Source organism: Tupaia chinensis, unplaced genomic scaffold (assembly GCF_000334495.1).
Source record: "Tupaia chinensis unplaced genomic scaffold, TupChi_1.0 Scaffold000410_1, whole genome shotgun sequence".
In the NCBI taxonomy this organism is placed as follows: domain Eukaryota; kingdom Metazoa; phylum Chordata; class Mammalia; order Scandentia; family Tupaiidae; genus Tupaia; species Tupaia belangeri.
Window position 1 is genome coordinate 787,753 of NW_006159915.1, and position 23,011 is coordinate 810,763.

A 23,011-nucleotide genomic window follows, 5' to 3' on the forward strand; every position below is an offset into this window, starting at 1 on the left:
TTCATTTTGGTTTTCTATAAACTAGATAATTACCTGTGAGATTGCATTCCCATTTTGTTCCTTAACATGCACTCTAGTCAGACTGATTTTCTGTGTATGATAGTTTCTAAAATTCTTTCTTTTAGAGTTAATGCATTTCCCACTCCAAAAAGTCCTTTAAGTCTGTTTTCTACCTGTGTGAACACAACTCTTCCAATAAGACTCATTAATATCTACCTCTCATCTTCGTTATTTTATATTTCTTTCACTGTCAAATAATGCATGCTTCTTGTAAAACCACTTGGAAAATATATGGAATTAAAGTTGAAAGTAAAATGACCCATATAATATCATCCATCAAAATGATCAATTGTGTATATTATTAACACTAATACCCATGAAATTAATATTATAAAACCTTTTCTATTTCTCTAAATATTCATAATAACAAATTCTAATGACTAAAGTTCTATGGCATAAACACATAATAATTAACCATTCTTCTAGAATTAGCTAGCTTAGTTAATTTACATTTTTTATTGTGAATGAAACATTATCCTTGACATAAATGCTTGTTTACATAATTAATAGCACCATTGGAGGCTTAAGAACTTTACATTACTAATTCAAAGGGTATGAATAATTTTTTAAAGTTCTAGATATACAGAAGTTGATTCTTTTCTAAAATGACTCCAGTATGTTATCTTTCTTTAACAGCATATGAATGTGTGTAAGGTCCCACCCTATTGTCAGCATAAAAGTTTTAAAAATTTTATGTTTAGGTTTTTGCCACAGGGCATATGCGCTCACTGGAGAGAGACAGACAAAGAGAGGGGGAAAGTGAGAAATCTCACCTCCCAGGGGATGACACATGGCAATTCTTTATTCTCTATTCTCCTCTGGGGAACTGGGGCATGTGCATACACATGCCTGACATGTTTCTAAGCCACCAAGTCTGGGACTTGAACCATGTAGTTGGTCAATTTAACCACTATACCACCTGCTGGCCTTTAAATTTTTCAATTTCCAGAGAAAGAGTATGCTTGCCAAAGAGAAAGAAAAAGAGAGAAAGCGACACCCCCCCCCATAGGACATGCTTATGTTGCAATCTTTTCCCTCCTCATATCTCTATCCAGACAGGATTTGGGTCATACCTGCATGTGCACCCAACATATTTTTTTAAGCCACCAGAGCTAGGGCTTATACTATGATTGATCATGTACGATCTTTTTTGTATTTTAGGTTTTTTTTTTTTTTAACTTACTTTTTTTTTCTATTTTTTTCATTTCCTTTTCTTCCAAATATTCAATCACATTATTATTTGTCTTACAAAATGGATATTTCAACAGGTGAACTTTTCTCCCTAGTACTGTTGATAAAACTACGAAATATCTTCAACAGATAATACCACACCTCTTTGTGCCATTAATGCTTTCCCTAGATCTGATTCCTTTTTTTTTTTGGTGGGGGAGAGGTTTTTGCTATAGGGCGTGTGCGCTTGCCAGACAGACAGAGAGAGACAGACAGACAGAAAGCAAGAAATCACCCCCCCCAGGAGGGATGGCCACGCCGCAATCCCTTCTCCTCCATTCTCCTCTCGGTATCTTGGGCACACACGCAAACGTGCCTGGCGTGAGTTTAAGCCACCAGGTCCGGGACTTGAACCTTGGTCGACTACGTGGGAGTCCAGAGACATAGCCATTACGCTAACTGCTGGTTTCAAGATCTGATTCCCTTAATCACTGTGCTATGGGGCCAGCCCAGCGAAGAGTATTTTTTTTTTAATTCCAATATTCCCTGTGGAAAAAAAATGCCTTCTCATTGGTGTTTTCATCTCTTTTTGTTTGATTACTAATTGAGTTGATTTTTTTTTCATACAGATATCAGTTATTGGATATTCTTTGTATTGTCTAGTTATGACATACCCACAAAACATAATACTTTATTAAATTATGAAAATTTTGGTAGATTAGTTTAATTATAAAAGTTGTTTAGATGCTAATTATATTGCTTTGTACTATATTTGTTGCTATGTTCAACCTGTGGCTTTCTGTAACTATAGTGAACTATATTGCATCTACCATATATGTTCACTGAATTCTCTATTATCTGAAGTTTGATATGGTCTCATTCTTACTCTACAATCTTAGTATTTCATTCTCTGTTGTCTTACATTATTCATTAACAGTTTAATCTTTTATTGTCAGAGAGACAGTAACTTAAGAATTAGAGCAAGAAATATGTTTATTACCTTCCTAGATTTATAATTAGTATTGTGTTATTTGACTTCTGATTTATTCCTGATTTTTTCTGTTTTTCTATGCAAAATTGCATCATGACTTTTCCAGTGATCCAATATATTTGCCAAAAACATATAGCAAATTAACTCATTTGCATTGATTACCATAACATTCTGGGACAAGAAGTGTACATTTATTTAAAAAGCTAGAGAGTAGATTATTTTTCTCAATACCTTTATGCTTACAGTGAAAAACTTAAAAATAAAAAACTCTAATGTATATTAAATTTTTTATCACAAGTGTTTGGATTGTATATTAAAGAAATACTCTCTTTTGAGTATGTTACTTGAATCATAGTTAAGTGAAAGGTGGTGTGAACCATGTGATAAATGATTATTTTTCACGTCGAACAACCCAACTTTTCTGAGCGTGCCGACTTTGCAAGGATTTATAGTTCCCTGTCTTCATGCTGGAGTTACTTCAGCTTTCTGTGATACATTCCAACTAATCTGGAGGTTAAGGCATTCCTTGATCATGGATAGATCTGATTGTTTCTCGGCCCTGGAATTCTTTATAAAATTCCAGAATGTGGGCTAGAAATTGACTTAGAGAATCCAATAAAGTTGCAAGTCTTGGCAGTCATCCAAGGTAAATTTATAGACTGGAAGAAATACGGGCTTTCCATTGTTCTCTTTTCACCTTTTTGGGGTTTCTTTTGTGTCTATGTGAGTGTGTGAGTGTAAATTTATCATTTAGCTGACACTGGAGTGGAAATAGCCATCGAAGAGACCCAGCTAAAGAATTTTCACTTTGGATCTTCCCTGGTTTCTTTGAACTTTAACCCCAAACTGCACCAAGAGTGAATTTCTCATCCCTTTGTAGGATGTTGATGTCATAAACTAAGAGATTGTTCTTGAAAATGAATCATGCTAGTATAACAGCTGACACACGTGTTTGCTAGCAAGGTATAACTCTCAAATCCTTGCTCTTCCTCTGGCTCTGTGGAAGTCTTCTTTTTGAGACATGATCTAAAAGGATGTGATCATATATTCTGTTTCTGTTCAGTCTATGATATGGTAATGGGGCTAGAAAACAAGCTCAGAAGAATCTAAGAGACTTCGGTCTTTGTGTGTCTGATGTTCTGTAAAGCAAGCAAGGAGATGCAAGCAATGCCCCTATATCTGACCACTGAAAATCTGTCTTATTCTTAACAGAATGGATTTGCTGTTGTGAGGCCCCCAGGCCATCACGCTGAAGAATCCACAGCCATGTAAGTACCAGGGACTGTTGCCCATCTCCAAGCGCCACGGTTCCTGGCGGTCACCTGCCCCGTGCATGTTTCTGAAGCCTCTAATTGTTAGCAGATGGACTGAAAAATCTTGCGAGGTACTCCCAGAAGCAGATTTATGGCTTCAGAGATCATATAGCATTTTAAAAAATGCTCTGAACATTATTTATAATGGTTTTCCTGGATGATTTGCTTTCTTATTTCTCTGTTCTTCTCTATTCCACAGGGGGTTCTGCTTTTTTAATTCAGTTGCAATTACCGCCAAATACTTGAGAGACCAACTAAATATAAGCAAGATATTGATTGTAGATCTGGTATGTATTCCTGGCCAGAGCTGCATTTCCAGTGACTCTAGATAAAAGGGAGTGGATTTGTGTTCCTCTGTTAGGTTGTCTTGCTTTTAGCACTTGCAAACAACTGAAGGGTGTGTTTCCTTTGAATGTGGAAACTCATTAAATTCAGGATTGCAGTTCTGAAACCATAAACATTCACGTTTCACTTTCATGGTGTTAACTGCAATTTAATGAGAAGAAGGCGCAGATCAGGGCAACTTTTATGATCCTTAAATGAATTGATACTTCCACAGTTAAAATAACCCAACAGAACCTGAATTTACTTTTCCCTACAGAACATAGACTTTAAATAGTCAGATGTGCTGGAAAGAATGCTGTTGCTTTGGTAACCAATTGGCCACTTCCCCTGGTTAGCAATCATATTGCTTGTTGTGCAACAGTGGTATTATTAAAACAAGTCAGCATGTCATTCTTTCTGGAAAAAAAAAAAAAATCTCAGATCTCAGATGCCACTTTGGGATGACTCCCTACAGGAATCCTGAGTTATCAAACGTTAGAGGCATTAGATTAGTTTTGCACTTTAACATGATGCGTTCCTATACATAAAGTTATAATTTCTTTAACAAATGGTTTGTTTAAATGCAGATGACACTTGGCATGTTGTCTATAGGATATTCATGAATAATGAGCTGGAGAGCTGCCCCATACGTAAAGGACCAACCCAGGAAAGGGCGCAAAAGAGTTGAATGGTGATTTATGAGCCCCGTTTTCGGTTTGCCTCCAGTTCACGAGGAGGTGTAATAGGTTGTCTGACAAAGCATAGACAGGAAATGAACCCTGGCATCCAAACCGAACCTGCTACATCTGCACTTAATTAATTTTTGCAGGTGATAAAAGATTTAAAGGCAAAATATGTTAAAGGTTTTTTTGAAGTGCAAGGCTTAATAGTCTAAATCTTGTTCATATCTGCACTCATAATTAAAGCTTATTGGGAGTCGTGGCCTCACCCTGCAGGCCCTCGACTCAGTTAAGCAGGCACACCAAAGGGTTGAGAGAGCACAAACAAAGCCATGTGAAGAAATACTTAGTTACATTAAAATGAAGATAAAAGGAATGGAAGACTGATAACCATTTTTAGTGCTTACTTGGAATGAATGTTTCTCACGTATTATATTGTATCCTTCCTGCAAACACTTGGTGTAAGAACAACTTTCCATGTATTTTTCAAACATACTTGAGTTTCAGTGTAGGTCATAGTTCACTATTAAAGAAATGTGTTGAAGGCCTAGATATACTACAAGCAGCGAGGTCTTAAAATTTTATAAAAATGGGCACATCAGTACCAATTTTCCCATGTACATCCCAAATGGCTATTAATTCGTTAACAGTTACTTTTGCATGATTTATAAAATAGTAAACTTTTTAAAAATGTGGTATGATACTAGTTTTGTAAGTTCTGTGCTAAAAAGAGAAGTCAAATATTTGAAGAAAGGATAGCAGATGAAAACCAAAGGTTGTGGAGGAAAAAAATGACAAACTTTCTAAATTTGTCAAAGTTTTGTAAAAAGGTGATTGATCAGCTCTTCATCCTACCTTAAAAATCTCATAGTAATTATTTTCTGAGGAATCTCCTCTGCTACCATTTTATGTGTCTATGAAGCTAATCAATAACTGCTAAGAGTCTCCTTTGAAAGCACTTTTGTGATTTCAAAACTCAAAGGTAATGAATTGTACAATAGACTTGAAAGCTAAAATGCCTCATTTATGGCAGATGAATACTTTGTACTTCAGAGGATTTATATGTAAAGTTTTGTTCCTGTACATTAAGAATAAAAGGCTGTTCGAGATGAATTAATATGATTTATAAAATAAGCTATTTGGTAGCTCCTAGGAGTTTCCTGTAAGCCCACTGGCCTTTGGTTATGCATTTGCTCCATTATCCAATCATAAAGGATACTGATTTCCCAAAAGGCTGGAGTAAACGAGAAGTTTTTGTTTCAAAGTCCCTAAATATATGAAGTTTTGTCCAAAGGGTTGCCTCTGAGATCACCACCAGCCCACATAGTCTTACTTTCAAGTCTTCCAAATTCTGCAGCTGCGGGGCTACTTTGAGGAAATTCCTGTTTCTTCCAGCTGCTGAGAAGGAAGTTTTAAAGTGCCACGTGGCGCTGAGACATCCGTTCTCCCTGGCTGACAGGTCTGTTCTGCAAGTTAGCAAAGGAGAAGAGGTGAAGGTTCTTCGGTGGCAAAGGAGCTTTATTCCTGCGTATCCAAAGTCATTAATGTTAACTGGAAGGTGTGAACTGGCTGGCAAACTCTAGACCCAACAGAAGGCAAAGCTACTGCATTGTCCAGCAGCTAGTTTTAGCATTTTAATATGCCTAGTAAATGTAGTCAGAGTTCTAATTCACCTCCTATTTTGGGTCACAGCCAAAGTCAGAGGCGTTGGTATCTCAGGTAGGGATGAATCTACTTTATCTGTGGGGTACGTTCATTCCATTTTTTTGGTCTGAATTAGAGTCTGCACACATTCAGATTGGTGTGGAGAGGGAGCAGGTGTACTTGCTTTACTACTTGCAGGAGACTGTTTTTTTTTTCTATTCAGGACATTAAGCTGTTCTAGAAGCAGGATTTGCCTGTGTGACTCAGGTAGCCTTTAGGTAATACAACTTTTAGTTAAAAAAAAATATATCTTTTTAGGCTTTCCTAATGAAAGAAAACTTATTTCAAATGCCTTTAGATTTGAGGAAATTCTGATTTTTATCAAGTGCATTTAAACCTTTATCATAAGTCCCTTTATTAAATAATGGTAATAACATTAGCTGGTAGAATAGTTGTCTTTAAAGCTATTTTAACATAGAAAAGAAAGTTCTAATTCCTTGTAGAGAATCAATTTTTCCTTTATACTTTTTTTTTTTTGAGAGGCTTTTTTTGCTATAGGGTGTGTGTGCTCGCCAGACAGACAGAGAGAGACAGAGAGACAGAAAGCAAGAAATCACCCCCGGGGGAATGGCCATACCGCAATCCCTTCTCCTCCATTCTCCTCTCGGGATCTTAGGCATGCACACGCACCCGGTGTGAGTTTAAGCCACCGGGTCCAGGACTCGAACCGTGGTCGACTATATGGGAGTCCAGCGACATAGTCATTATGCTAACTGCTGGTCCCCCTTTATACTTTTTACCTAGTAAAATATTGAAATGATTTTTCAACATTTCCCAGCACATTGTAGTTCTGTGTGAGGGCTTTTACTGATTCAGTTCATTTCATTTTTACAGTAATTTCTCAGAATCACCAATAATTTTTTGTTGAAATTTTTGTTCTAGTAAATATTTGTTGCTATGAAGAAACAAGGCTCAGATCATACCTGAGCAAACATTAGTTTGAATATTTTGCAGCAAAGAAAACAGAAAAAAAGAAAAAGTCTCAAGGTTGTACTGTAAATTTTTACCCAAAACAAAACATATACTTGGATTTAATACTTATCTCTACTATTAGGGGAATATGAATACAGAATCAAGGATTGCTCAAGTATTAAAATGGATTTGAGTATTTTAATGAATGCTAGTTCAAATCTTATTATGCTATGAATGACTATATTTCTTATTCAGAAATATATGCACTAATAACACACTTTTCTAGAACAAATGATTTTATATCTGTGACAAATGATCATCTTTTATTTGACCTTTTTAAGTAAACCTTATGGTGCCCCTTGAGGAACAAAGGTAATCAAGACAATATTTTTGTGCTTTTCAAATTCTGGACGAATTCATGCCCAGAGCAAAATTTGTCTTACAACTCTGACTGAAATTGCTCTTGCACAGAAGAAATGCAAACATCCCTTCAGTGTTGTTTCTCGAGGTTTTGTCTGACCATTCTCTAGATATCCAGTAGCAAACACAAAAGACTTTCTGGCTTAAATTGTTCTATTTTTTTCTACATAAAGGAAAGTAATTTTGCTATCCTTACCTTTCTTTCCTTTGACTATTTAGAAGTTTAGAAATTATTATATTTTCTTTTATTATTATTTATTATTATTTCTATTTCTTTTATATATTCAGTCACGTTACTTAGCTTGCAAAGTGAAAATTCCAACATGTGTACATTTTGCACAGGTCTAGTTGACAATACTGTAAGGTTATCCTTCAAGAGATAATAACCCTTTTCTTGGTCCCATAAAAGCCTTGCCTCTATTTTTCTCTTTAATGTCCTTCCTCAGACTCTACTCCTTCACCCTCCTTCTTCCCACACTATAAGAAATTATTATATTTTCAATAAGAGTTTTTTATTTTTATTTTTCCCGGATGTGCTTGTCTTTACTTGGAACAAGTTTCTGGATTAATGTATATATGTCCCAACATTATAATTCCTGGACTGATTTTGGATATGGGTACTCAAAAAGGAGGAGAGGATTATCGTCTACACCACGAATAGCAAGCTCATGAAGATTTTCAAAATTTATCAAAAGGAGTCTTTGGTACTCTCTACTGAAGGAATTCTAGGCTGGAGGTTGGAGGGGAAACAAATGATATAAACCTTAATGACCAATAACTTGACCTCACAGTTGTCCTAAGAGATCAAGAGATAATAGCAGGTGGTGTGGTGGTTAAAGCACTGGACACGCCCACATGACTGATCACGGTTCAAGTCCTGGACCTGGCAGCTTACTTTGTCACTCTCTTTCTCTCTGTCTCTCTCTGATCAATTTAAAATAAATGAGTGAATAATTAAAATAAAATAATTCTTATAAAAAGAGATAATGAATATAAGTATAAGTTAACAGTATAACAGTTGTGAAGTTGGCTTTGGATTTCTAAGTAGATTCAAGACTAAGTGTTGCAACTTGTTCTCTAATCGTTTTTTTGGTTGTTGTTACAGAGATCTTTTTGCTATAGGGTACATGCACTCGCCAGAGAGTGATAGACAAGCAGAAAGACAGAAAGAGAGAAATCACCCCCTAGCCACACCACAATCCCATCTCCATTCTCCACTTGAGATTTTGGGCACGCATGCACATGTGCCTGGCACTCTCTGTAATTTTACTAAATTACTGAAACTCTTTGAGCCTCAGTTTATTTACCTATTAAACTAGGGATAATACCACATATCCTATATAATTATTAAATGATCTGTGCAAGATACTTAATATAGCGCCTGACTTAACACTGGAGGAGTTGTTTTTCAAAGTAGTGTCATTCTTCCTGATGTAAAATAAAGTACAATATATAGTTACAAGTTACCCAAACTCTTAGATAACAGAACTGTATATGATATATATAAATCAAAGAAGTAGCAATAATATTCTGATGAATACAAATAGATATATTATTAACTTTTAAGAGGGACCCATTTTGGTTTTGTTTGGAAGATATTAGTTGAAACCTGAGGCCTTTCAGAGAAGACATTTGAAAAAAAAAATGCTATTGGTTTTAGTTCTATTGCTTATGTCTATTCCAGTGTATGTCTATAACACAAAGCAGTAAGAAAAACAGAAGTGTCAAGTGTTGAATTATCATAAACGAATATTCTAAGAATTGTTCATTCATTTTAATAACAGAGGCTTTTGTTTGTTTGTTATACTTCGTTTTGTTTTGAGTAGGAAGAGGGAGTGGTGTGAGAGAAGGAAAAAAATAGATCAGGAAGGAGGCTGAGAAAATACCCATGATACGATATTAAAATCAGGCAGGTTGGACAAGATTGCATAAAGCCCTATGCCATCTTTCTGTTTGGGCTCAAATGATTTAAGAGCTAATGAGCTCATGCTCCTGTGTCTTCGACTCTGGCTGTCACAATTATACCAAAATGAAATATGAAGTCCTTTTTGCATCTGGCATCTCTTTTGAAGTGATTCTAACTGCTGAGGGATTGCTAACTGAACTCAATGCTCCAAGAAAGCCAATTTATTCAGCTGGTTGCAAAGCCTTTGACCTTAATGGTGGGACTTGGCAAATCAGTGCGTACACGTATGTTTAGTGTTCTGTCAAGAATTGCGAAAATGCTCTGTAAGCCATAGATCCTTTTGCAAAATACTATTTTGTAGTTTAAACATTAGTCTTTTTTCAGAGGCCAATGAGGCTAGTTAATTAAGCCTGAGGGGTTATGAACTGTTGGCAGTTAATAAGTCATAAAATTCCTCCATAAAACAGGATGCGAGATTCCATCACTGAAGCAAAAAGTACAAAGAGCTGGTGTATAAATATCTAATTGTACCAAAGGACTGGGCTTTCTCAATGACTGCTCATCTGGAGTCTCCAGGGCATGCTCGCTGTGGTTTCCTGATTTTTAGAAGCCAGTTTAAAAAATGAGTGCATTAAAGGGTAATTTGCCTGAAAGTTCAGGAAGTAAAGGGGGCGGTGTGGAAGCAGGCTGAATGAGAGAGGGAGAGAGAGAGAGAGAAAAAAAAAGAGGGACATGGTGAGAAGACAGAAAATGAGAAGGAGGGTGGAGTAGAAAGAGCACTAGAAATCAGAAAGGTTGTCTCCGCACAGAGTCAGACGTGACTGTATCTGTCATCTGTTTTCTTTTCCCCGTAGGACGTTCACCATGGAAACGGTACACAGCAGGCTTTTTATGCCGACCCCAGCATCCTGTACATTTCACTCCATCGCTATGATGAAGGGAACTTTTTCCCTGGCAGTGGAGCCCCAAATGAGGTTGGGTTTATTTCTTTAGAGCCTCACTTTTATTTGTATCTTTCAGGTAATTGCATTGCATGATTACCCCTAATTTTCTTGTCCTTTGCTGGTGTTTTAAATTACACGAGATTACCGAATCATCCCAGGGGACCAGAAACCAGTGCAGGACAAGTGCATAACCCAGAGAACTGGTTGTCAAGCGAGGTTGGGCTGATTCCACACGTTGTTTGATGTTTATTTCAATAGCTCGCATGTGTTTGTTTTCCTCTCTTCTTGTTTTTTTCCCTTTGCCCTCTTCCCTTCTCACTGTGGTGTGTGTTTGTCTTTCCAGGTTGGAACAGGTCTTGGGGAAGGATACAATATAAATATTGCCTGGACAGGTGGCCTTGATCCCCCCATGGGAGATGTTGAGTACCTTGAAGCATTCAGGTTGGTACTTCTTTCTCTTGAAAAAGTGGCAATTCATTGAAACAACAAGTTTGAAAGAGAAATGTAAATATCTAACTAAGGTAGAGTATTGCTTCAAAGCAACATAGGAGCACTTCAAAAGTTCATTTTTTGGTACAAAATTTTGAAATATATGCTTAGTTTTTCATAAAAGCACTTTCTATGAAGTTTTTTTTTTTTTAAGACTCCTTCTATGTGTAAGAAAAAAAGGCATATTAAGAGCTAGTTAGAGCCGGTGGCCTATATATGCTTCCCCTTGTTCCTCACTGTCCCCCATCTCCACAAAAGAAAGAAGGAAGGGAAGAATTTATTATTGAACAGTTCTACCTGGGAAATTCTGCCTATTAGAATGTATGAGATGAATTACTGATAGATATAGCCACTCCTCTCTTACTGACCTGTTTGCTGGGACTACAGCCATTTCTCTAGAAGGAATCCACTTTCAGACTTTGTCTCCTTCTCCCACTTCAGAGAGATATTGTGTTGTGGTGTGTCTTGTCAGTTTCTGGTTCATATCTAATGTATGCAACACCAATTACAGAATTACATTATTCTAGTGTGAAACAGCATGATATTTACTGAAAAATCCATAGCAGGTGTCGTGGTGGTAGAGGTACTGGATACCCACATGAAGGTCTGCAGTTCAAGTCCTTGACCTGGTAACTTGAAGGTCAGACCAGATAAATGTGTGCAGTCCCTAAATCACAGGAGGAGAATGGAGGAGAAGGGATTGCAGTGTGGCCATACGCCCCCCCACCCCAAGGAGGGGTGTCATTTCTCACTTTCCCTCTCTATTTCTCTCTCCAGTGAGTACGCGCACCCTATGACAAAAAAAAACTAAAAAAGAAAAAGAAAAGAAAAATCCATACTTTATGGCACCATGACCCTTAAGGCACTGTCTTTAACTCCTCGTTTATCGACCACTTTGCTAAACAACGTAGTCACAGGAACAGAATGGAACTTAGTCTTTAAGTGAGCAGTGCTTGTATAAGCATATTAAATGCTCTGAAATGTTTCTCATTCCTATTTAACTTTGCTGAATAGGCATTTCCTGAAAGTCTTTGGACCACAGAACACCTTTTTACATAGCACCATTCAGCATTTCTAGCCATGAGGTGCTAGCTCGCTTAGGAAATGTGGCCTAGACTATTTCATCTGATGGGAGAGTTGATGATTTTTGCATATTTTTCTTCTCATGTTAAAACATTAATGAATTAACTGGCTATTTTCAGTTTCTCTGTGAGCTATAGGAAGAAATGGATGTATTCACACTGCATTCTGCTGATTCTTCTCCTAATCAAATAACTTTAAAAATGAATTTAAATAAGAAACACAAGAAAACCAAAGTTTTCTTTTTGAAGATGAAATTTTCAAATAGGACATATCTTATCTGGAATTAAAATGTGTTTAGTCTTTGAAAAGGCCTCTTTTTATCAGATTGTATCAGTACGTGCCTTACTTGCAAGATTTTAGGATTCTTTAGCCTACTGGTAATACCTAATTTCTCGAATGGTTTATTTAGTTGAAAGCAAAAGCAAATAACTCCACAAGAAGAAAATTTAAAAGTATTCAGAGTTTTGAAATTTACCATTTATTAATCTGCAAGAAGAAAACCCTGTTAATAATATATTTGAATATAAGAAAAATTTTTATTAAATAAAATTTTGGTGTGTTTCTGATATCTTGAATATCATGTATACTTCATTCTCTTGTTAGAAAGCCATTTTTTTCGGGACCAGCAGTTGGTGTAATGGCTGTGTCGCTGGACTCCTAAGTAGTTGACCGCAGTTTGAGTCCCGGACCCAGTGGCTTAAACTCACACTGGACACGTGTGCGTACGTGTCCAAGATCCCGAGAGGAGAGTGAAGGAGAAGAGATCGTGGCGTGGTCATCCCCTCCTGGGGGGGGGCGTGATTTCTCGTTTTCTATCTCTCTTTCTGTCTCTTTCTGTTGAGCGCACATGCCCTATAGCAAAAACCTCTTTAAAAGAAGTCATTTTTTTAAATTATAAAATAGATCCAGGGGGACCAGCAGTTAGTGTAGTGGGCTATGTCACTGGACTCCCATGTAGTCAACCTCAGTTTGATCACGGTTCAAGTCCCGGACCCGGTGGCTTAAACTCACTCTGGGCACGTGTGCATGCGTGCCCAAGATCTGGAGAGGAGAATGGAGGAGAAGGGATGTGGTGTGGCCATCTCCTCTGGGGGATGATTTCTTGCTTTCTGTTTCTCTTTGTCTTTCTGGTGAGCACACATACCCTATAGCAAAAACCTCTCCAAAAAAAAAATAGGTCCAGGAAAAAATGATAGAAACATTGCTGTTTAAAATAAATACATTTGGCTTAGTAGTCTAGCTACTAAGAAAAATTCTACCCACATTTCAGATGTGTACTTTGGGAAAAAATATACGCAGAGCTATGTATAATATTTATAGAAAAAAATGGAATAAATTTATTACTACAAACTTGGGGTATCAATGAAGATATTTTGCTATTTAACACTTATGCCTAGAATTGCTTGTGAATTTGCTACAGATGAGTCAAGGATGTAAGTCACTGATTCAACAAACATTTGTTGAACACATATTGATATGCCAGGCACTATGGTGAGAATTTGGAATTCAGAGATTTATTTGCTCTCAGCAGGTCGTAACAGAGGTGATATTAAATCGTCCTGGAAAACAACAATGGTTAGAGAGGATAAAACATTGAACTCTGCCTGAAGGGTTTCAAGAAAGTCATCATCATTGTTTAACTTGTGTTTTCAAGAATGAGTGGGACATTTCCAAAGGAAACAGGAATTAGAATAGGGGGATTTATATGAGGGAGGCAGAGAGAAGAGACTATAAAAAGCGTGGTGTCATGTAATGATCTTTGTAAGTTTGGGCTTTAGTCAGATGGACACCCAGATTTAAAACAAATTTTGTATCGTGATTTCTGGTTTATACATAGTCACTGTACAGCTTTGTGGAGGGTAGCGTATAGTTTCTCACAGCGTGCATACAGTGTGTAATATATGTGAACCTAGAAATGGAAAGTTTTTGGTGATAACGTGTATGATTAAGCTACTAGGCAGCACATTCTGGATGGGAAATGATATCTTGTATGCTGTGACAATGCTCAGTGAATGAATGTAAATGAATGAAAAACAATAATCAGTGCAAGGATATACACATATTCGTCTTATTCGACATTGAACATGACATTGTGTTGTACACATTATTTTATAAGCCTATCCTTAATACACTCCTTGTTTCCCACTGCTCTTTCTGGCATGCGTGTGTGGGTGCAGGAAATGAGGTGGTGGAAAAAGTAAATGATGCCTTTTCTTTTCTGTTCGTTTTTAATAGCTTCTGGACTATGCTAAGTATCTTTCGAGTAAAAGCTTCTCTCGCTGTGAAGCTACATTTAGAGTGGGATGTAAGATGGCTGCTGATTTTACCAGATAAAATTTGTCATCTATTCCCTTCGTGGTTTCTATTATGTGCTCTCCCTATGGCAAGAAGAAAATTGTAGGCAAGCTAAACATTTTCATATTTGTTAAAAGCATGAACGATAATTTTAAAAGTAAAATATCTAAGACATTTGAGGTGACTAATCATTCCTTTCATGCAGCTATCATTGATCCCTGAAATAACTGAAGTTATACTTTAAATTTTCATCAGTTTTCTAAATATTTAAATATCAAATATCTTTTATATATAAGTAATAGGTTTCCAAGGTGACCATTTTATAAAATAATTATGGCTATTTTTATTAAGGTCTTATGTGACAGGTCTTAGATTAAAAATGTTACAATCATTATGTTTAATTTTTAAGTGCTTTGTATAAATCATGAAACTACTCATTGGAAGGGCAATGAGGTGAATTCAGTTTATGGCTCTGAAATCCATGCCACATTGCTACTGTCTTCTACTAATATATAACTTAAAATGATAAAGAGTGATGGAGCCAGCAAGTGGCATGATGGCTAAAGTGCTGTATTCCCACATGGCCAACCACAGTTCAAGTCCTGGACTCGGTGGCTTAAGAATCACACCAGGCGCATGTGCATGTGTGCCCGAAAGGAGAACAGAGGAGGTTTTGTGATGTGACCATCCACCTTGGGAGATGATATCTCACTTTTTCTCTATCAGTCTCTCTCCAGCAAATGCACATGTCCTGTGGTAAAAAGCTAAGGAAAAAAAAAAGTTCAGGAGTGATAGAGGACAGTGAACTTTTACCAAAACGTGAGCCCTTTGTGCTCCAACTGCCTCCTGACCTAACTCACAAATGCCTAGTACAGAGCATGGCAAATAGAGGCTAGTCAGTAATACTGATTGAGTAAATCAATCAATGAATAAATAAATCAGAGAGATGGATGATGCTGACTATAATAGGAGTGCTGGAAAGTTCTGATGTTAACTGAGGGAGCTAAATGCTATCTCTTTGCCCCTCGAGGAGTATGCTTCACAAAGACCTCTAAACATACATTGATTTGGTCAAAGAATGTCAGACATCTAATTTTGTTCAACAAATATTTTACTGAATATCTGCTAAGCAATCTATTCTGGTAGTTTCAAAAGATTGTCCAGGGGCCAGCAGGTGGCATGATAGTTAAGGTGTTGGACTCCCACATGGCCAGCCATAATTGGAGTCCCAGACCTGGAGGCTTGCTTTCTCACTTTCTCTCTCTGTTTTTCTGTCTCTGGTGAGAACGTGTGCCCTATAACAAAGTAAAAATAATAATAATAATAAATTAAATTAATAATTAAAAAAAAAAAGATTGTCCAATGTTGTTATATTCTTCATGGTCCCTATGAGCCCTGGGCATCTTAGCTTTTCTACAGACTACTTTGTTTTCCTAGACAGAGGAGTAGAGAAAAGTCTTTTTTTTTTTTTTGACAGGATGTCACCACATTGTGATCATCTCACCACAGCTGCCCAGTTAACTAGGACTGTAAGCATGCGCCAGTGTGCCTTGCCTGTTCAGGTTGAGCTGGAAACCCAACCCAGGCCTCCCATGTAGCCTTAGCCATCACACAGCAGTGCCCTACACTTGCCTCAGAGTGGCTAGGCCTCTAAGACTAATTCTTTAAAAGTCCTGCACATGTTAAAGTGATTAGTTATATAAAGCCATTTAAATGGTTTGTTTATAGTGAGCAAGAGACAATATGTATCTCATGTTTCTAATTAAATCTAATGAGGAAAACATTGCCAAGTGTTTAACAAATAAGTAGCTATTTCCAATTAGAAGCAGGATAGTATTAATAGTAGTCCTTGAAATTATGCCTATTTTATTGGATAAATAAATGAATGCATGAGTGAATGAATAATAATCCCTGTGTAGCCTTTTAATTTTAAAAAATAAGTACAAACCTCTTCAATTGAGAAGGTTTTGATGAAATAATAAATGTCCTCTTTGGTATATACTGAGAACTAGCAAAGAAACTTTCATAGAGCTGTTGATCTGGATTTTTAAAATGCAAACAAGTTCTGATCTTTAAAAATTTTCTCTGCAAAACAATGTGTTATGGTCTGTAGCTAACTTAATATTTTTTAACAATGAAGACTTTCAGAAGACAAAGGATTTGTAAGTATCAGCTCTTCATGGAAGTTCATCTCAGGGGAAATACCCAGAATGATTCTATTTCACTGAGGTTGTCAGTGTGCCAACTAAAAATAGGAATTTGAGAGAGTTGTCTAATGAACATGTAGGAAATGAACATGTAGTCAAAATTTTGTTTTTATTGTAAACTATTTTTTCTCTCATTGACTCATGAAATATCTCTAATAATGTATGCTTTGGTAAAATATTTAGCCATATAACCAACTAGAATTTTTAGAAGATTAGTGTTTTTGCACCATAATCAAAACAACTAAAACTTCCAAGTATATACAAATATCTGAGTAACCTGCCCTCTCTTTCTCTTGTTTTTGGTTGATACTTGTTTGCTTTAATGACATAACAAATTTCAAATTCATTAATATAAAGCTGTGATTGGAAACCTGACCAGATATCTCTATTCTTATTTCACCAAACTATGAAGTCTGTTTCTGATGCATGGTCTTTTTAAAACAGGGGTCACAGCTTCCCAAGATTCCTCCTCTGCTTGTACAAAACTCATAAAATATGCATTTAATTGAAGGGCAGAACAAAATGGAAGCTTTTATTGTCATATTTACAGAGCAAGTGCTCCTGAGACAACTCTCGCATAGCAGTCAGCCTAGAGTTTTCTTATAATGGTGCTTACCATGGGATGATGGTAGGTAATTTTAGTCAAGGCACAGAAATAAGTGGAGTAAATGTTTTATTTTATTCCACTGTTATTTTATCAAACATATTATAGTTTACATTAAAGGACTAACTTTTTAGTATTCTTGTCATATGCATAGACTAAGATAGAGATTGCTAAATTCTAAGAAATAACAGGAAAGAAATAAATATTTACCTTTTCTCTCTTAATAATGACAACTAATTAAATATTGTTTTGTAATTACTGTTCTTATTTTAATTAATTTTTATATAATTCATGCTAAGTGAATATGGAATGATACCATGATAAAGATAACAATACAATGATAATAATGTAGTAATGTAGAACACTTATTGAGGATTTGACTTTTGCTAGTTGCTTATTTTTAAGATATCTTTCCACATTCCTTGGTTGAATGTTCTCATTTTCTAGATGAGGATACCAAATCTTTAGAATTTTGGTAGGTTTCCTAATTATGTACAACTGGCAAATGGTAATCAGGGATTCAGTGGCAGCAATCCTTTGGCCTTAGACTATAAACTAACATTCCTCTGTCAAGATAGGGAGTGAAGGAGACCAGCAGTTAGCATAATGGGTATGTCGCTGGACTCCCACATAGTCGACCGAGGTTCGAGTCCCGGACCCAGTGGCTTAAATTCATGCCAGGCGTGTGTGCGTGCATGTCCAAGATCCTGAGAGGAGAATGGAAGAGAAGGGATTGTGGCGTGGCCATCTCCCCTGGGGGGGGGTGGGTGATTTCTCGCTTTCTGTCTCTGTCTGTCTGGCAAACACATGTGCCCTATAGCAAAAACCTCTCCAAAAGAAAAAAAAAAAAGATAAGGAGTGAAGAAGCAATAATATATGCAAATGTGTCGTAGTTCATCTTGCATTTGATTTGGACATCTAAACTAGTTACACTGTCTTAAAACTGAAAAATCACTTTTAGGTTTTCACTATCCTTGTAACATACAATACCTCCAAGCTATTTATACCTTCGCCTTTTGTGACTTTGTAAAAGAGACTTTCAAATTCAACCCCTATAATTTTTCACCTTTTGATAATCAATGAGAAATATACTTTTCATTTAAAAGAAATGCTTCCTTCTTGTGTACACATTTATGTTTTTTGAAGCAGTATGTCATTGAACTTGGGAAATACCGAATTGAATTTTAATAGACTATAGAGTGATAAATGAACTTTTAAATCCAATTTTGAAATAAAGAATGATTTGTTGTCATCTGAAGATCATACTTGATATTGTCAAATGATTTGAGTTTTTATTTTGTCTATGAGAACCATGGTTGATGCATCTAGTGTTGCAAACGTTCTCAATTGTTAGTGACAAGCAAATATATTATACTCATGGTAGTATAGATTTTCCCAAGGATGTCGAAGACATTTTGGGAAAGAGAGTGGAATTTCTTGAAACAATTTGCCAATATGAAATACTGTACATATCAAACTAGCCCCACTACCATCTTTCCCAGACCATTTATCATAGCTCACAAATCAAGCCCACATTTTCTCCTTCTGAAAGACTTGACTAATAAGGAAGATGTGGGCTTCAGAAAATCCTAACTTGTCAATCACTCTTGGGAACAAAGCAGTAATGATTTTCATCTACTTAAGATTTTGTTTTAATAAAGCGCAATACATGCCAATTTCTAACTGATACGATCTAAAATTGTATTCACTATCTAGATTTTATTTTCTGTATTCGGCATGTTGAGATGTTTCAAGTTTTATCCAAACAGGTCACAAGAAAAATATTGGTAGGAATAAATTGTGTAAAGCTATTCATTCAGCTTTAGGAATAAACATAGTTTCAGAATTTTTCTCCTCTCTCATCTGTGCAACATATTGTACCAATTTTCATCAAAAAATTACTATTTCTGTAGGTGTGTGTCTCTAGATACCCTTAGAATTTCTGCTCTTTGACCCTGAGAGTAAATTGATCTTATGCACACCTGTCTTTCTCAGGAAACTTGCAAACTTGATTTTTGAGCTGAGCATCAAAGAGATATGATATTATTAGACAGTATAGAGCTCAGGTAAAAAGTCCAGGAAGTATCTCAAAGTGCTTGAAGTTTTTGAAAGGTGAATATGTGCAGTGAAAAGCTATTTAAAATAGTTCAAATGCTACAATTTCTTTTGTTCTTATTGTAGAAGGACACATCAATTGTAAACATTTTAAGATAATATTTTTCCCTCTGCCAAGACTTTCCAGCAATAACACAGTTTTCCAAATAATAAGGATTAAAAGTGGCTCTTTAATACTTTTCCCTTGCAGTTCTAAGAAAGATGGAAATGTGTGTGCCCAGAAGTTATTTGTTTTGATTTTCTTTTTTTTTAATTTTTTTTTTGAGAGATTTTGCTATAGGGCACAAGCACTTGCTAGAGAAACCAAGAGAGTCAGAGAGCAAGAAATCCCCCCCTAAGGGGATGGCCAAGCCACATTCCCTTCCCCTTCATTCTCCTCTCAGGATTTTGGGCACACATGCCTGGCATGAGTTTTAAGCTGCCATATCCAGGGCTTGAACCACAGTCAGCCATATGGGAGTCCAGTTACATAACCATTATGCCATCTGCTGGTCCCATATTTGTTTTTATTTTCAAGATGAAATACTGAATCATAATCCATCCTTGCATTAAATCCTCTGAACTTATGCGTAGTACTCTGAAATATCAGGAATTTAAATCTTTCAATAAAAGATTACCATAAAGATTTTTAGATCAGGACCAAAAGATCTTTTTGAACTGTTAAATAGCTTAGTCAATATATCAACTTAAATCATCTTCTATGGTGGGGGCTAGCATTCAGTGTAGTGGTTAAGGTGCTGAACTCTCACATGGCTGATCGCAGTTTGAGTCCCAGACACAGCAGCTTGAAACTCACGCTGAGTGCATGTGCGTGCATGCCCCAAATCCCAAGAGGAGAATGGAGGAGAAGAGACTGCAGCATGCCCCCCGCCCCTCCAGGGGATGATTTCTCACTTTCTATCTCTCTGGCAAGCACACACGCACCTTATAGCAAAAGTTTCTCAAAAAAAAAAAATCATATGGTAATAATGGAATAGTGGTGTAGTTAATTATATGATATAGCTAGAATGAAAGATAAATGTGATGAAGAAAGTATTTAGTCACATTTTTCAGAGTTCTACTGAAGTTTTTTAAGACTATGCTTTATTTACTGGTAAGATAAAGCTTTGGTCCAAATAAAAATTACTTATCCTCTATCTCATTAAACAACCTTATTGAGGGTCAGCAGGTGGTGTGGAGGTTAAGGCACTGGATCCTGCATGGCCAGCTTTGTGGTTTGAGTCCTGGACTTGTCAGCTTGAGAATCAAGCCAAGCATATGCGTGCCCAAAATCCTGAGAGGAGAATGGCAGAGAAGGGACTGCAGTGCGGCCTTTTGCCCTGGGAATGATCTCTCACTTTCCCTCTCTCTCTCTCTTTCTCTCTCTTGTATGTATCCTGCAACAAAAACTTCAAAAACAAAACAAAAACAAAAACAAAACTCATTTGAGCAGCTATTTATTAACCAAATTTCCGTGACTTAGGTCTTTGAGTGGTTCTTTGAAACTGAATAATTTCCTGCTCTTTCCATAATTTTACATCTAATGTGTACTATAATTAAGTTGATTGAGATGACAAATATTGTGAAAAAAAGTGATCAAGTACTTGTTTTAATGTACTATTAATGTATATTCAGAGTCCCTTTGATGAGAAATAGATAAATACTGGGTTGTCAGCAAAGTCATGACTCATTTTTGCATGGAAAAATATGTCATAACTTTCACAACAACCTAACATAATGGTTTATTAGCACAAATTTATTTATCAAGTTTCCAGGTGGAGTATTCAACCTGCTGATGTTACCTCTGAGGAGAAGAGTTGAAGTTCACACTGTTTTCTGGTGGGCAGGACCTTCAGAAAATGGTTCAAGTTCTTTCATGACATCAAACATCTGGATGATAGACTCAATTTTCCATATTTCATCCCAGTGATTTGATGTCGTGTAGATGGAACTCATAAATCAACATCTGTTCTCATTTATACAGACATTTAAACTCCTCTGGCACTCTTCTAGAAGGGTGATGGCTTGTCTTTCTATCTGTTATGAATCTGCCCATCTTTCCTGTGGGTACTGAATATAGGGTATTGGTTGTCTAAACATCTTTCATTCCAAGGAGCAGCACTGCAGTTGTAAAGCCAGATGGAGAATAGTGAGCTTATGAGCTGTTTGACTTCTAATGGGAAAGCCTTAGCAAAACAACGTTCTTATATTATATTTTTAATGATGTAAAAATGGGATGGAAGAAGGGAGATATAACTCCATCAACTTTCAAGCTCTGCATAATTTTATACCTATCTATTGGGTTGTCAGAAAAGTCATAATGCGTTTTTGCTTAGAGAAACGGAAAGCTATGCTATGCCTTCTCCAATGACCCAGTGTATCTCAGTCTGAGGACATTTTGCATCCCAAAACACCTCTGGGGAAAGAAACTATCAAAAATTACATTTATGTGTTATCTTCTCTATTAAATAAACATGTTGATGCACTTGAAAACAAAATATTAGTCCACCTGGGATGTATATTTTTAGTTGATTCATAAATTCTTGAAATGAAAACAATATTGGAGTTACTGAAATACGCTGAATTTCAGAAACATATGAGCATTTTTACTGAAAGAGTAGCCAAACAAAGAAATGAGGAGGAGTTTATTCAAAACCCAAAGTAAGAATAGAACAGGCACAGATTTATAATTTAAAAGTTTTATGACCCAAAGACAGCTTGTTGCCTCATTGCTCTGTATTTTTCATTTTCAGAAACATCTCTCAATGTTCCCTTGTTGGGCTTCTGATTCTGTTTTATGCAGCCAGATCCTCTCCCTTGTACAAGTTTCTGACACTGTTAATTCCCTTTAAGTTTCAGAATTTCTAAAGTGAAAATAGTGCAGAAATTATTCAGTAGTGCTTTAGCCCCTGATAAATATAATTATGCTAAGTGTCACAAGTAAACAAGACAGGGACAGAAATAATAAAGACTGGTGTGTGTCATATTTTACTAATCAGTTTAAATTAATTAAATGTTATTCAGAGAACTAAGTCTCCAAAGATTTTAACATATTCCATTTACTTTAGTTTTTGGAGGATATGACAGTTTAAAAAAAAAAAAATCAAATGACTCCTTACCGAATCTAAAAGAAAAATAATAAATATGAAAGAAGGATCACTTACTGGTTTATGTGTCACTGCTGAATTTTTTTTTAATTAGCAAGTTGATATTTTTGTCTGTCTTACAAAATAGCAATGGTATACATAAATTTTGGCATAGTTCTGTAATCCTTCTTTAGAAGAAGTTAGAATGTAAAGAAATCACCCCATGATGGAGCTGAACATAAAAGTTTGCTGTACCAAGTTCGAAGGGCTTATGTGGCCCAATTTAAAATTTTGTTGTTTTATAATAACTTTGGAGAAGTGTATTGTTCCTTGTAAAATACCCACATGCTCTCCTTTGGAATGGCTCCAGACTGTAACTGAGCCACGAGGTGGCCCCCTGGTGCTTTATGTATTGTTTAATTGTTTGCCTTTGGTGGATGTTTTTATTAAGAGCCTATTATTTAGGATAAGACCTAAGTGTCATTTTAAGAACAGCAGAAGCAGGGCTGTTCAGGTTCATAGTTCTTTTTCATAGGTGTGTTAGCGAACACTGGATGCAGCTAATGAGCCTGCCGAAAATTTTTCTTGTAATACTTCAAAAAGAGCAACAACAACAACAAACAAAAGCCTGGGTTTTTATTTTCCTCCAATAAAACATGACTGGATTGGCTAGAAGAGCTGGGAGAGTAGATGGCTGTGCTCAGGGCAGAAGGGAGGAGAGCTGTCTGT

At 36.3% G+C, this 23,011-nt stretch overlaps 1 protein-coding gene across 1 annotated transcript in view; it reads left to right on the forward strand.

Annotated features, from left to right (window-relative positions):
• Window positions 1-23,011, forward strand: part of HDAC9 (histone deacetylase 9) — an 865,518-nt gene that overhangs the window by 650,841 nt on the left and 191,666 nt on the right. Inside the window, exons 18-21 of the mRNA XM_027774184.1 lie at window positions 3,434-3,489; window positions 3,734-3,821; window positions 10,335-10,454; window positions 10,768-10,865. Of these exons, the coding sequence (XP_027629985.1) occupies window positions 3,434-3,489; window positions 3,734-3,821; window positions 10,335-10,454; window positions 10,768-10,865 (362 nt within the window). The remainder of the gene's footprint in view (window positions 1-3,433; window positions 3,490-3,733; window positions 3,822-10,334; window positions 10,455-10,767; window positions 10,866-23,011) is intronic.